The 12,247-nt window shown below is 36.6% G+C and overlaps 1 protein-coding gene across 1 annotated transcript in view; it reads right to left on the reverse strand.

Moving 5' to 3' along the window:
• Positions 1-12,247, reverse strand: part of LOC150108907 (muscle calcium channel subunit alpha-1-like) — a 1,617,925-nt gene that overhangs the window by 1,305,385 nt on the left and 300,293 nt on the right. Inside the window, exon 5 of the mRNA XM_090414483.1 lies at positions 1,165-1,271. Coding sequence (XP_090270609.1) covers positions 1,165-1,271 — 107 coding nt within the window. The remainder of the gene's footprint in view (positions 1-1,164; positions 1,272-12,247) is intronic.

Genomic DNA, 12,247 nt, shown 5'->3' on the forward strand with positions numbered 1-12,247 from the left:
GAAAACCAACTGCAGGAATAAATCATACATCATCTATAATAAGCTTGAAAAATCTGGTCTGGTACAGCCCAAAGTGGACACTGATCACAATATTCTCTAGTCCAATCCCCACTTGTCACATTGGTGTTATTTAAAGTTTGGGTGATTGTTCAAAGAGAGTGCTGAAGTGCTTTAACACTGCCCACAGCTTAAACTGGAATGACTATCTTTCCATAGCAAACATTTCAGAGGCTCTTATCCTGATTAACTGCAGAAATTAAGTTCCCATCCTGTATATTTCGATTTATTTACTTCATTTTTTATTTTTATTTTTTAATATTAAATTTTTTTTTATCACATTTGTCATGTGATATCATTGTGGTGTCATTCTAGCACATGGTTCATATCTGTTGAAGAGAAAAACAATCTATTGTTGTTGCTCCACATTTTGAATTGCTTATATAGTGATAATGATCTGTAAGATTCAGATCAAAATATCTGCATTAATAAATTATTGACTTTGAATTATGATTTTGAATCTTGTATCTACATGTTTCTAATAATCTGTTAATCTAATAAAATCCATTAATACAGAACTTTCAGAATAAACTTTTTTGGAACTGATAATAATTTTTCCTGATGTAATATTAATACAAAAAATAAATGTCAGGGAAGTAGACAGCACACACCCACACAATTACAATAAAGTAATATATTTAATAGGCTAAAATATTAATATTTTGCAGGATGATCGAAATTATTAAGATAACTTCAAAATTACACTGAAAACTAAATATGAAATTTATGCACGTTCTTGCTCTGTTTTTACCTTTTGCCTTCACTAACCTTATGTTTTATTGAATGAATTAAATATATATCCAACAAAATTTTACTAATAAGACATAATGGCTAGGTTTAAGTCCAACAACAAAAATAAAATAAAATAACATTTTCCAAAATACACACATTTGTACACCTTTTTTTTTTTCTCCTATCAAGTGATAAATAACACTCTGCAGCTATTTTGTTTCCTGGAAAGAAACACGGGCAATTTATTTTTGTAACTACACTAGAATTGTATTGCAGAAATGTGTTTCTTTCTTACAGCAGAGTGTGGTTTATCAATTGTGAAATAAAATTTTACACAATTTTCAAATAACATTCTGCTAAAATATTGTTTCTTACTGGGCACTCCAGATACTAGCTTTAAAGGTCGCAACACCCGGAATGCTCTTAAGGCTTTAACATCAAATCCTTCCTTCATTAAAGTGGATAATGCTGTAGAGATGACACTGAAAGGAAACTTATTTTTATTTAAATCTAAAATAAGTTTCTGATAAGAGTGAACAGTCAAAAATGCAGTATTAATATCTTCAGCAATCTTAATATTTTTCATTAATATCATGAAATTGATTTGTGAGCCTGCACGGTAATAATAAGTACCTGCATATAAGATGAATTAGTCATTGAGCTTAATAGAATTAAAAACCAAAAAAATAACATGCAGTCATGGAATTTTTACAGTGAAATCAGGTAGAGTCGCTCACTTAGTTTGGCTGATCAAGAAGATAATATCAAGAATATCTTCACAAAAATATGGTTTATAATTTGCAGTTATAAACTAAAAAAGAAACATGCACATCCACATTAGTAACAGAATCTGACATAAAAACTAAATTAAGGTACAAATATTTCACTATATGGATCACAAAAAATCATCAATTGGGATTAGAAAAGAGAAGTAAACTCTCAAAAGCTAACCATATATAACTGCGAACTACGAATGGTTATCAGCTAGATGCCGTACATGTACACCATAGCATAAAGCAATAACTGTTAGGAAATTTTGCTATCCTCTTCATCATCATCATGGCTCCTCAAGCGAGTTTAAGGATTCATTCTTGTTCTGTCAAGCATCATCTTCTTCTAGGAGTTGACTATTATGAATTTCTATCTGAGATCCATAATGTGCAATAGAAAGATAAGATGATGAGGCTCCTATTTCTTCCATCTGTAGATATGTGTGTTCATGGGACCAGTTATCCTATTTTGAGGGATAACTGGTCCCTCCACCTACCTATGAGACCAACTATTTCACCTTTGACTGAAAAGTCTTGGTAAAAGATTCTTGCATCATACACAAGATTTGAACCCAAGTCTTTTCAACCAATCTGATTCATCAGCTATATGCTGATCCCAAGCCTGGATAAAATGAGGGGATTTGAGAAAGCAATGGTGAACTACCCTGTAAAAATCTCACTGGGAACACTTTGTGGGCAAGAACACTTGCCTACAAAGTCGCCTACAGTCGGAAAAAACGACTGAAGGGATAAATCATCATCATCTTTCCAACCAAAAGGGCTTCTTTTGAGACAAACCAAGCTGTGGAGCTCTTAAGAATTCACTGAGGACTTTCTTTTTAGTCACTCATGCCTAAATACCTATGACATCTCTCCCTCGCTCTCTCTCTCTCTTTGAATGTATAACCTATTCTGAAACACACACACACACACACACACACACCACGATTCCTAACTACATCCTCAGTTTTCAGGGATGACCCCAAGTTCTACCCCAATGGCCATATCTCACTACTATCAATACTATCATATTCCCTTAATAAATTCTATCTATCATTACTCCTCTTTTCCATCTATTCCTCAAACTTTAAAGCCAACATCCCATCCATCTTCATGTTAAATTTTACAGCTGATTATCAGTATACAAAAAATGTTGCAGTTCTTTTGAAACGATTTCTATAGCAGACATGAATGCAATCCTCACATGAATGCAGTCAGTTTCTGGAGTTAGAAAGACAACTGAAAAAAAAGAAGAATTTTCAGATGACTTCCTTAGGCAACATCGAGAAGAAGAAAAAAAAAGAAATCCCCTGAATACGAACCCACCTAACAGACATTTTTAATTACAGAAGAGGCATCCTTCCCAGATGATCGAGAAAAGCAAGGAATAATACAAGCATCTGCAGCTCATCTGAGAGCTAATTAAAACCAAGCTAGGAAGAGTTAAAGAAAAATGAAACAAACCAGAAGTAATGGACTTCATGAACAGCTCTGCAAAAGAGCTGATGAAGTGGGGAAAAAAACCAACTTACAATTCAACAAGTCTTCCGATATTAAAAAGATCAATAATAGTATTAAATTAAGGTATTAAATTAAGTCAAGCAGGTATTAAATTAAATATATAAAACTGGTATATATTGTAACTGATAAAGTGGAAAAAAAAATCCTTAATCCACCCATTGTACAAATGAATTATAAGTTTAATAATAACCTTTTGTTGGTGGGAACCACATAAAAAAAAAAGTCATACAAATCCTGAGAACTGTGTACTGCCCTATTAAGAACATAAAAATCTCAGAATTTATCCTTATTAAAGAACTGGTTAATGAAGTCCGTGCAGTTAGCTAGGAAGAGTTAAAGAAAAATGAAACAAACCAGAAGTAATGGACTTCATGAACAGCTTCGCAACCATATGCCTGGGAAAGGAGTGTCCCAGGTTCGATTCCTGTCGAAGATGTGAGGAACTTGAGGATCTTCCTCAGGCATAGCTAAGTTAGCCGGTCTTGGGCGCAGGCAGTAGGGTTGTTTCCGCCAGTTTATCTGGCATTTTTCATCCCGCAAGCAGGCAAACTGGCCTCGTGAACATACTCCTCTACAGCCAAAAATATATCCCCCCTAGCGGCAAACTAGGCGACTGGTTGGCTGGGAGTGGTACTAACAAGTAGTCGCATCTAAGTAACACACGGACCCCATAGGAAGTGGGAATAACGCGTAGTGAAAAAAAGAAAGAAAGAAAGAAAGAACTGGTTAATGAAGAATTTATTGTTCAGAAAATAGTCACCTTAAGGTAAGGAAGAAGTAAGAGATATGCAATTTTGTCTAATAGAAGGGTAGGATTCAAAACCTCAAACTTCCACATAACAGATTTTCAGATCACTTTTAAAAATATCAACAAAAAGATGACCAACAAAGATACAGCTACTTTACACAAAACTATACAGGAGATTGCTAATAAAAACAGGTTTATATTGGTCAACACTGCAACTTTTAATATTAGAGGATTTAAATCCAGGTTAAAACAGTGCTACATTTGAAGGCTAATGCTATGTCACAACATTAACTTCCTTTTCATTCAAGAACCTAATTTTTTCTGCTGCCAAGATGTCAACACTTATTCAAAAAAAATTATGTTAACTTCCTTTTGGTCCTTCAGACAGAATAGTGCAAGGGGGAGGGGGGGGTTTGCCATATTAATTCATCTTCCAATTCTAGGTACCTTTACAACATACAGAAAGATGCAGAATAATGTATATTAGCTACTGATTGAAGATGGACGAGTGAAAACTATTCATTTCATGGGGGGGGGGGGGATTACTCACCCAATAATCCAAGAGATTGAATACCCTTCATCTCATCTAAAGAATCCTATCTGCATGGCACCTCTGATATTATTATGGAATAGAATTGTATAGAACCTTATATGACAAGATCAGAGTAAGTTCTCACACAGGAACTTCCTCTGATCTTGTCATATTCAAAACTAAGCATCTGCTGCAGAAATATAAATCCTAGTTACAGAGAAGTCACCTGGTTATGACTAGCACAAACCTGCCCTGACCAGGGTTATATATATATCCACTAACCTGCAGAATGATGTTAAATGCGAGTATTTAGGTTTAGGTACTATATACACTATAGTTTAAGGGAATAATTACAGCACAAAAGGAAATAATTAAATAGTAGGTTTAATCATTTCAATAATTTGTCTTTGTCACAGAGACAAAGGGAATTGTTTTATTCAGGAATTATTCAGAAATTGTTTAATTATTTCTATTTGTGCTGTAATTGTTCCAAGGGAACCAACTTCACTGACCACAAACTTGTCCTAATCAATCAGGATATTAAAGGAGGTGGCAAATAGCTTAGGCCTCTAAAGGATGCAAGGTCCTTGAGCTTTTCAAAGCTTAACTGGATAACTTATACACTGCATGGAACTCCACTACCTGGGGAGTGGAGTTCCATGTAAAACAACAATTAAGCAGAATTTCATTCAATGTAGGAAAGAACTGGCCTACAAACAAAGGCAACATCTATGTGAAACATTGATGAACCAACATAGTTTCCTATGCTGGTTCATCAATGGATAAAGATGCATATGAGAGCAAATGGGAGGGGCATTATAAGGGAGATCAATGCAGAAATAGAAGTAGAAAAGAAAGGAAAGTCAAAGATAACTTTAAAATCAGACTGCATTTATCACAGAGACATATTCAGGAATTGTTTAATTATTTCATTTTTATTATTATTACATTTGTGTAGTTAGTAAGGGTGTTAGAACTAGGATTTTTACTTGGAGAGTGGTGAACAAGTGAAATAAGTTGACAGAGTCTGTTTTGTAGGTGCCATGACTGTGAATGAGTTCAAAGCAAAGTATGATAGATACTATGCAATTGCTGAATAGTTCTTGACATGATGTTTAGGGCCTCCCTCAATGAGTCTAAGGACTCCTTGGAGTTGCCCATGATGATAATAATAATAATAATAATAATAATTTGAGAGCTGCAGCTATCTATTCTGCTGTTACCTTCTACAGTAGACAGATAGCAAAATCTCAAGAAGAAAAAGTAATAAGGAAATCAAGACCTTACAAACAACAAATACATATTAAAGGCTTTTCATGTGCACTACAAACAGCTTTCCCACTCCTCTGAAAAACAATAATTGACCCACTCAAGTTCTCTTGCAGAACATCAGTCCTAATCTGCAGGATAGATTCATAACACTGAAAGAAATAACAACTGCTTTTTAAACATGTAAAAAAAAAAAAGCTCTGGGTCTTGATGGGCTGGGATTCAAAGTCTACCATATTAATCTCGAAGTTTCAACTCCTGGTCATCGTTGCACTTTTCAATAATATCCCAACACATGGATACATTCCAGCAAGATTAATAGAAAGCTACACTGTACTTATTCCTAAAATGGGTAAGGACTTATTGATTACAATCTGAAGACATATAGCCCTAACTGACTATAAAATTCTTATGAAGATCATAAACACCAGAATTAAAATCCATTTAAAAGAACTGATTCAAAGTATGCAAATCTACAGTTTTCCAGGCAGAACAATTGACTTCAATTAATTACTTCAAAGCCATGATGCATCTAGTAAACCAGTAACAGCTTCCTTGCACATTACTGTCAACAGAATTAAAAAACACTTTTGTTTAAATCTCTTTTGCAACACAAGTATGTGTTGCAAAAGAGATTGTTGCAATACATCTTTAAGATGTATTGAAATAACTTCAATACATCTTAAAGACATGTCATAATATAGTACCTCTACTTACTGAGGTCATAACCAAGATCTACAAAAGAGCAGTAACAAATGTTTACTCAGTGGATTCCTGTCTGATCAGAAGGTTCAGTAATAATCTGCTATTAGAGGGATAGTAGATTATTCTGTCCTCCTCTGGTGTCATACTCTATTAAAACCATTATATATTCAGATGACATCACATTAACATTAAGAGACTAAGGTTTTGTATGCTGTTTCTTCAGACCAGCAGAAGAATTCAGTAATGTCAGCAGCCTGTGTGTTAACTTCGAAAAAACAAAACTTACAATCTTCAGAACATTCAACTCTACAAATCTGCCTTTCAAGCTTACACCAGCAGAAGGTTCTATAGAAATGTTAGTAGTACATTAGGTTCAAATACATACAAATACAAATGAAAACTGAGAATATCTCAGACCATGGAAAATGGAACCTACATCCTCTAGAGCCAATAATCCACCCCCCCCCCCAATACAGTACAATCATTGTCAACATCACAGACATTGGCAAAAACAGGAAACAGAAATGTATAAAAGAATTTTAACCTACTTTTGGAACTTCCAAAGACAGGAAATTGATTAAGATCTTTTATTTCTACCTACAGCTCAGGAAAGTTTTATCTTGCCTATTCTGAAAGTTAAGTATTTGGTCAATACTCTACAAGTTATCTGAAAAGCACTAACATCAAACCTCTACCCATGTCTTATTATTATTATTATTATTAAACAAGACCTCATGGAGTCAAAGACTCATCTAGGAGGTCCTTTTATCTCACACACATCTCATCATACTGGGTCTTAAACACATTCAAACTCCTTGCAGACAACACACTCTCAGGCAAGGCATTCCAATCATTCACAACTCTGCACGAAAAAAACCTGCCTCTCACTCCCCTACTCACACCCTCTTTATACAGTTTCCAGGGATGACCTCTGGTTCTCCCCTGATCTCCCACTATTCGCTGTAGAACTTCTCCACCATTGATCCTATAGCAACCCCTTACCAACAGTAATCAGTCTTTGACCCAGTAATCAGATACTTCTACAGTTCTATCTGTTTCAGTATTGGAATACCATGAGTTGGTATAATAATAACAAACTATAAAAACAGAGGATAACTCACATTAAAACTTATTTATTTGTACAGTTTTCACCTAAGTTTCTGAGGTATCTTCAGTACAAAATTACAGAACAGCAATCAAACAATAACACACAATTCTAAAACGTGCTACATTAGTAGCTAATGTAAGATAACTAAAACAATGAATAACTAACTAATAATAATAATTGCCAGCTTGGTTGACTGAGCAGTTATTGTATCTGCTCTCCAACCAACATGTTGGGGATTCATATCCCACCATGGTCATGGATGTTTGTGATTGTCTTTAGGTGAGAAATGAATTTCACTGCCTAGTGCAAAACCACGGCCTTGCTTATTTGAGGTCTGAATTGGCTTGAAAAAGCTCCAAATTTGGTCTCTGGAACAGGTTTACCAGATTAAGTAAAAAATAAATAAAATATACAAAAAAATTATAAAATTTAATAAAAATAGAATAAAAAAATCCAATCTCACAGTACTAACGTACTATAGGCTTACAACCTTTCGTGATGGGGAAATCACATAAAGAAAAATATTAAAAAATTATAATTTAAAATATTTTAAATGTACTATCTCCCATAAAGGGGATAGTTGTGGACTAGTGGATCTGTTTAACTTAGGACAATGGAGTAATGTTTCACACATTTCTTTATAAAAATGTTCTATGACAAAATGACTTTTATGAAGGACTCTTGTGAAGGAAACCCTGTACTATCAGGGTTTACTCCACCTTTGTTTGGAGGTAACTGTCACAGTGGTTAAACAGCAGAAGTCATACCACTTTACTATAATCTACTGTGAAATGCTATCGGACAACTACAAGATACTGGTATAGCTTAAATATACAAACCACAGAAGAAGACTTGTTATTTGTTTAACCTCTTTCACCAGACTTTTCTGAACATATCAACAAACATAGGGAATTTTTTAGCTATGTGGCCAGTAGAGGGATTAGATGCTTTATATCATTAGTGCGTGGGAAATATGAAAGAATATTTGTTAGCAGCAATGGTAAGTTGTATATACCACGAGTGAACAAGAGGACACAATTTTGAGTAAAGTGGATGACAAACAATATTAAACAGGAATTGCATGTGAAAAAGAGGCTATGGAAGAGATATAAGGATAAAGGTGAAGAGAAGATGCATGAAGAATATAAGACACACGCCAGAAGAGTGACTAGTATGGTAAGGAAGACGAAACTGGAATATGAGAAGAGATTGGTCCTAAGATCCAAAGAAAATCCTAGGGAATTTTTTAGATATGTGGCCAGTAGGAGGAGAAATGACTGTGGAAGAATGATATTGTGACATAAAAATGGGAATAGAGTGACTGTTGCAGAGGATATAGTGGAAATGTTCAATGAACACTTTATTGGAGTATTTCATCCTGGAGGAGTCAGTTTTAATACTAGAGGGATAGGGCAGGTTCGAGGAGGAGGGTGTGTTTCAAATACTGAGCACGCTGGATGTCGGTAAAGCTGTGGGACTGTATGGTATTTCACCACGCGTTTTGAGAGAATTGTGCTAGGGAACTGACAGTACCTTTGACCAGGCTTTTCAATGAAAGTCTGGCTGCGGGAAAGGTGCCCATAGAATGGAAGAAAGGTAAGATAGTGCCATTGTATAAGGGCGGTAGCACACTGGAAGTGTCTAATTATATGCCAGTTTGTGTGTCATCAGTAGTTGTTAAGATCTACTGATCTTAACAACTACTTCAGTGAGGGACCGCATACAACATTGGGCACATGAGAGTAACGTTATCTATGAGAGTCAACATGGATTTGTGAAGGGGACACTCTTGTTTTAGCAATATGCTGGCCTTTTAAGATAAAGTTAGAAGAGCATTAGATGAGGGAAAGGCATATACTGCCATTTTCTTAGACTTAACGAAGGCATCTGACATGGTGCCACATGATAAGCTGATATTTAAGTTGCAGTACATTGGTCTGGATGTCAGATTGGTCAACCGGATTTTGGATTGACTGTCTGATATGCATCAGAGAGTTGTGCATGGTGGGGCAGTTTCAAGGAGACAGAAGGTTGCAAGTGGAGACCCACAGGGCTCAGTAGTGGGACCTATATTGTTTAACCTTTATATCAGTGACACTGACAGTGGATTGCAAGAGGATATTCAGTTGTTTGTGGATGATGCGAAGCTGGGAAGGATTTTTAGTAATAGTGCAGATGTGGTAGCCCTGCAAGAGGATTTGAATAAGCTATATAGATGGGCAAATGAATGGGGGTGTCGGTTTAATGCAGCAAAATGTAAGGTCTTGAGGTTTGGGAAACATCGATGTGACGTTGCATACACTATGGGAGGAGTTATTATTATTATTATTATTAATAATACGGGCTGCTCCAAGGAGTCCTTAGACTCATCGAGGGAGACCCAACATCATGTCAAGAACAACTATTCAACATTCACACAGTATCTATCATACTTTGCCTTGAACTCATTTACAGTCATGGCACTCACAACAGACTCTGGCAGCTTATTCCACTCATTTACCACTCTCCAAGTAAAAAACCTAGCTCTAACACCCTTGCTAACCACACTCTTACCAAGCATCCATGGATGGCCCCCCTAGTCCTCCCACTACCAGTCCTATTCTCAAAAATATCTTCTGAATTAATCTTATAGAAACCCTTCAGTAATTTGAATGTCTCAATCATATCATCATTTTTCTGCCTATCAACCAATTTCTGCAGCCCACTAATCTTCAGCCTGTTCTCATAAGGTTCATTCCATAGTCCTGCTATCATCTTGGTCACTCGTCTCTGGATCCTCTTCACTTCCTCCCAATCAAGAAGAAACCCTAACACCCATATCTGGGCACAGTAGTCTAGATGGGGTCTTATCAAGGCTCAATACAGAAGAACGATAACCTGTTTGTCTCTGCTCATTAAAGTGTTTTTCAGCTACCAAGTGATTTGATGAGCTGATTTTACCACTTTTGCGATGTGTCCCCTAAACTTGAACTCTCTATCCACCAATACTCCCAAATCCCTGGCCTCGTCAATCTCCTAGAGTACAGTTCCACCAATGTGATATACTGCTGCTAATATTTTCACCCCACAATGCATAACCTTACATTTTGCCACATTAAATTGACATCCATTCTCCTAGCCCAGACCTCCAATCTATCCAAATCATCCTGCAAAATTTGACATCTTCTGCATTCACTATTGCCCTACCCAACTTTGCATCATCAGCAAACAAATCAACAGTTCCTCTCAGATCCTTTCCTATATCGTTAATGAACGAATTGAACAGTAATGGTCCAAGAACAGAACCCCGTGGCACACCACTAGTCACAGGCCATCTTTTGGACTCTACTCCTGAATAAATCACTCTCTGATATCTCTCCATCAACCATCCTCCTCTCCATCTCACCAACCCTATATCCATCCCCATATGCTGCAGTTTACTGATTAGAATTCCATGTGGTATCCTCTCAAAGGCCTTAGCAAAGTCCAGTAGAATCACTGTAAACATGTTACCCTTATCCAGTTCAGCCGTCACTGTGTTACAGAACATGAGCAAGTTACTGAGGCATGATCTACCCTTCACAAAACCATGCTGTCCCCTATACAGTATCCCATTTTCATCTATCCAATCTTATATTTTCCTCTTGACTATTTTCTTCAAGACCTTGACAACAATTCCAGATATGCTGATCGGACGGTAATTTCCAACAGCAGTCTTGGAACCTCCTTTATACAGTGGAACTATTTTCCCCTCTTTCCACCCCTTGGGACTAACCCAAGTAAGTAAACAAAGTTTGTGCATGAAGTATTTTCTGGACTGAGGCAACTCGTTAAAGGAGGACCAAGTTCTCATCACTGAAAGCCATCAAACTAAAAGTATTGGAGTGGATGGAGTTCCAGGATTAAACAATGGTGAAATAAATGTGAAAGAGAGTATAAATGATACAATAAATTTAGTTTAATCCTTTATTCAAGTGTAAGCAAACAAAGTTTGCACCTGAAGTATCTTCAGGACTGAGGCAACTCGTGGTAAAGGTGAACCAAGCTCTCATTACTCCTTGTCTTAGTACTTCAGGTGCAAACTTTGTTTGCTTACACTTGGATAAAGAATTAAACTAAATTTATTATAGTCCAACCAAGTGGGAAAAAAAAACTTCCAACATCTTTCTCTAAATCCTGAGTAATTTAATAATAAAGCGAGACACCTTTTGGCAACTTGTATAGGTAAATATGAATTCTCCATTGCTGCCACCTTGGTATCACAACCTCTGGGTCTGCCTCCCGCTGATGAGACCTCAATAAAGGTCGAAATCAGTTGGAAGCTTGGGTGATGAATGTCAATGGTGTAGCCCATGAAGTTAACTGAGGCACGGCTGTTGCTGTTACCCCTCAGATGACATATGAGCAAATGAGTGGCTCTGCTCAGTGGTGGGTGAGCCTGCCATGGGGTAGAGCCAACACTGAGAGTTCTTCTCAGTGGCAGGGTGAGCCTGTTACTGAGGGGAACAACGCTGAGTTTTTGGAGTTTGACCTGTACTTGAACATTCAAAAAGGTTGAAACTGGTCTGGGGAGTGACCCTTCCCTTAGTAGCCCTTCAAAGCATTATACATGTCTGCAAGGAGATGTGCTTTGCATTATGGGAGATACTAAGACAAGGAGTGATGAGAGCTTGTGGTGGTGGGTGAGCTGGTTGTTGGTCCACCTTTACCATGAGTTGCCTCAGTCCTGAAGATACTTCAGGTGCAAACTTTGTTTGCTTACACTTGAATAAAGGATTAAACTAAATTTATTATAGTCTAATCAAGTGGAAAAAACTTCCAACAGT

Source organism: Typopeltis vanoorti, chromosome 2, assembly GCF_054136105.1.
Source record: "Typopeltis vanoorti isolate ZY-2024b chromosome 2, IOZ_Tvanoo_1.0, whole genome shotgun sequence".
NCBI lineage: Eukaryota > Metazoa > Arthropoda > Arachnida > Uropygi > Thelyphonidae > Typopeltis > Typopeltis vanoorti.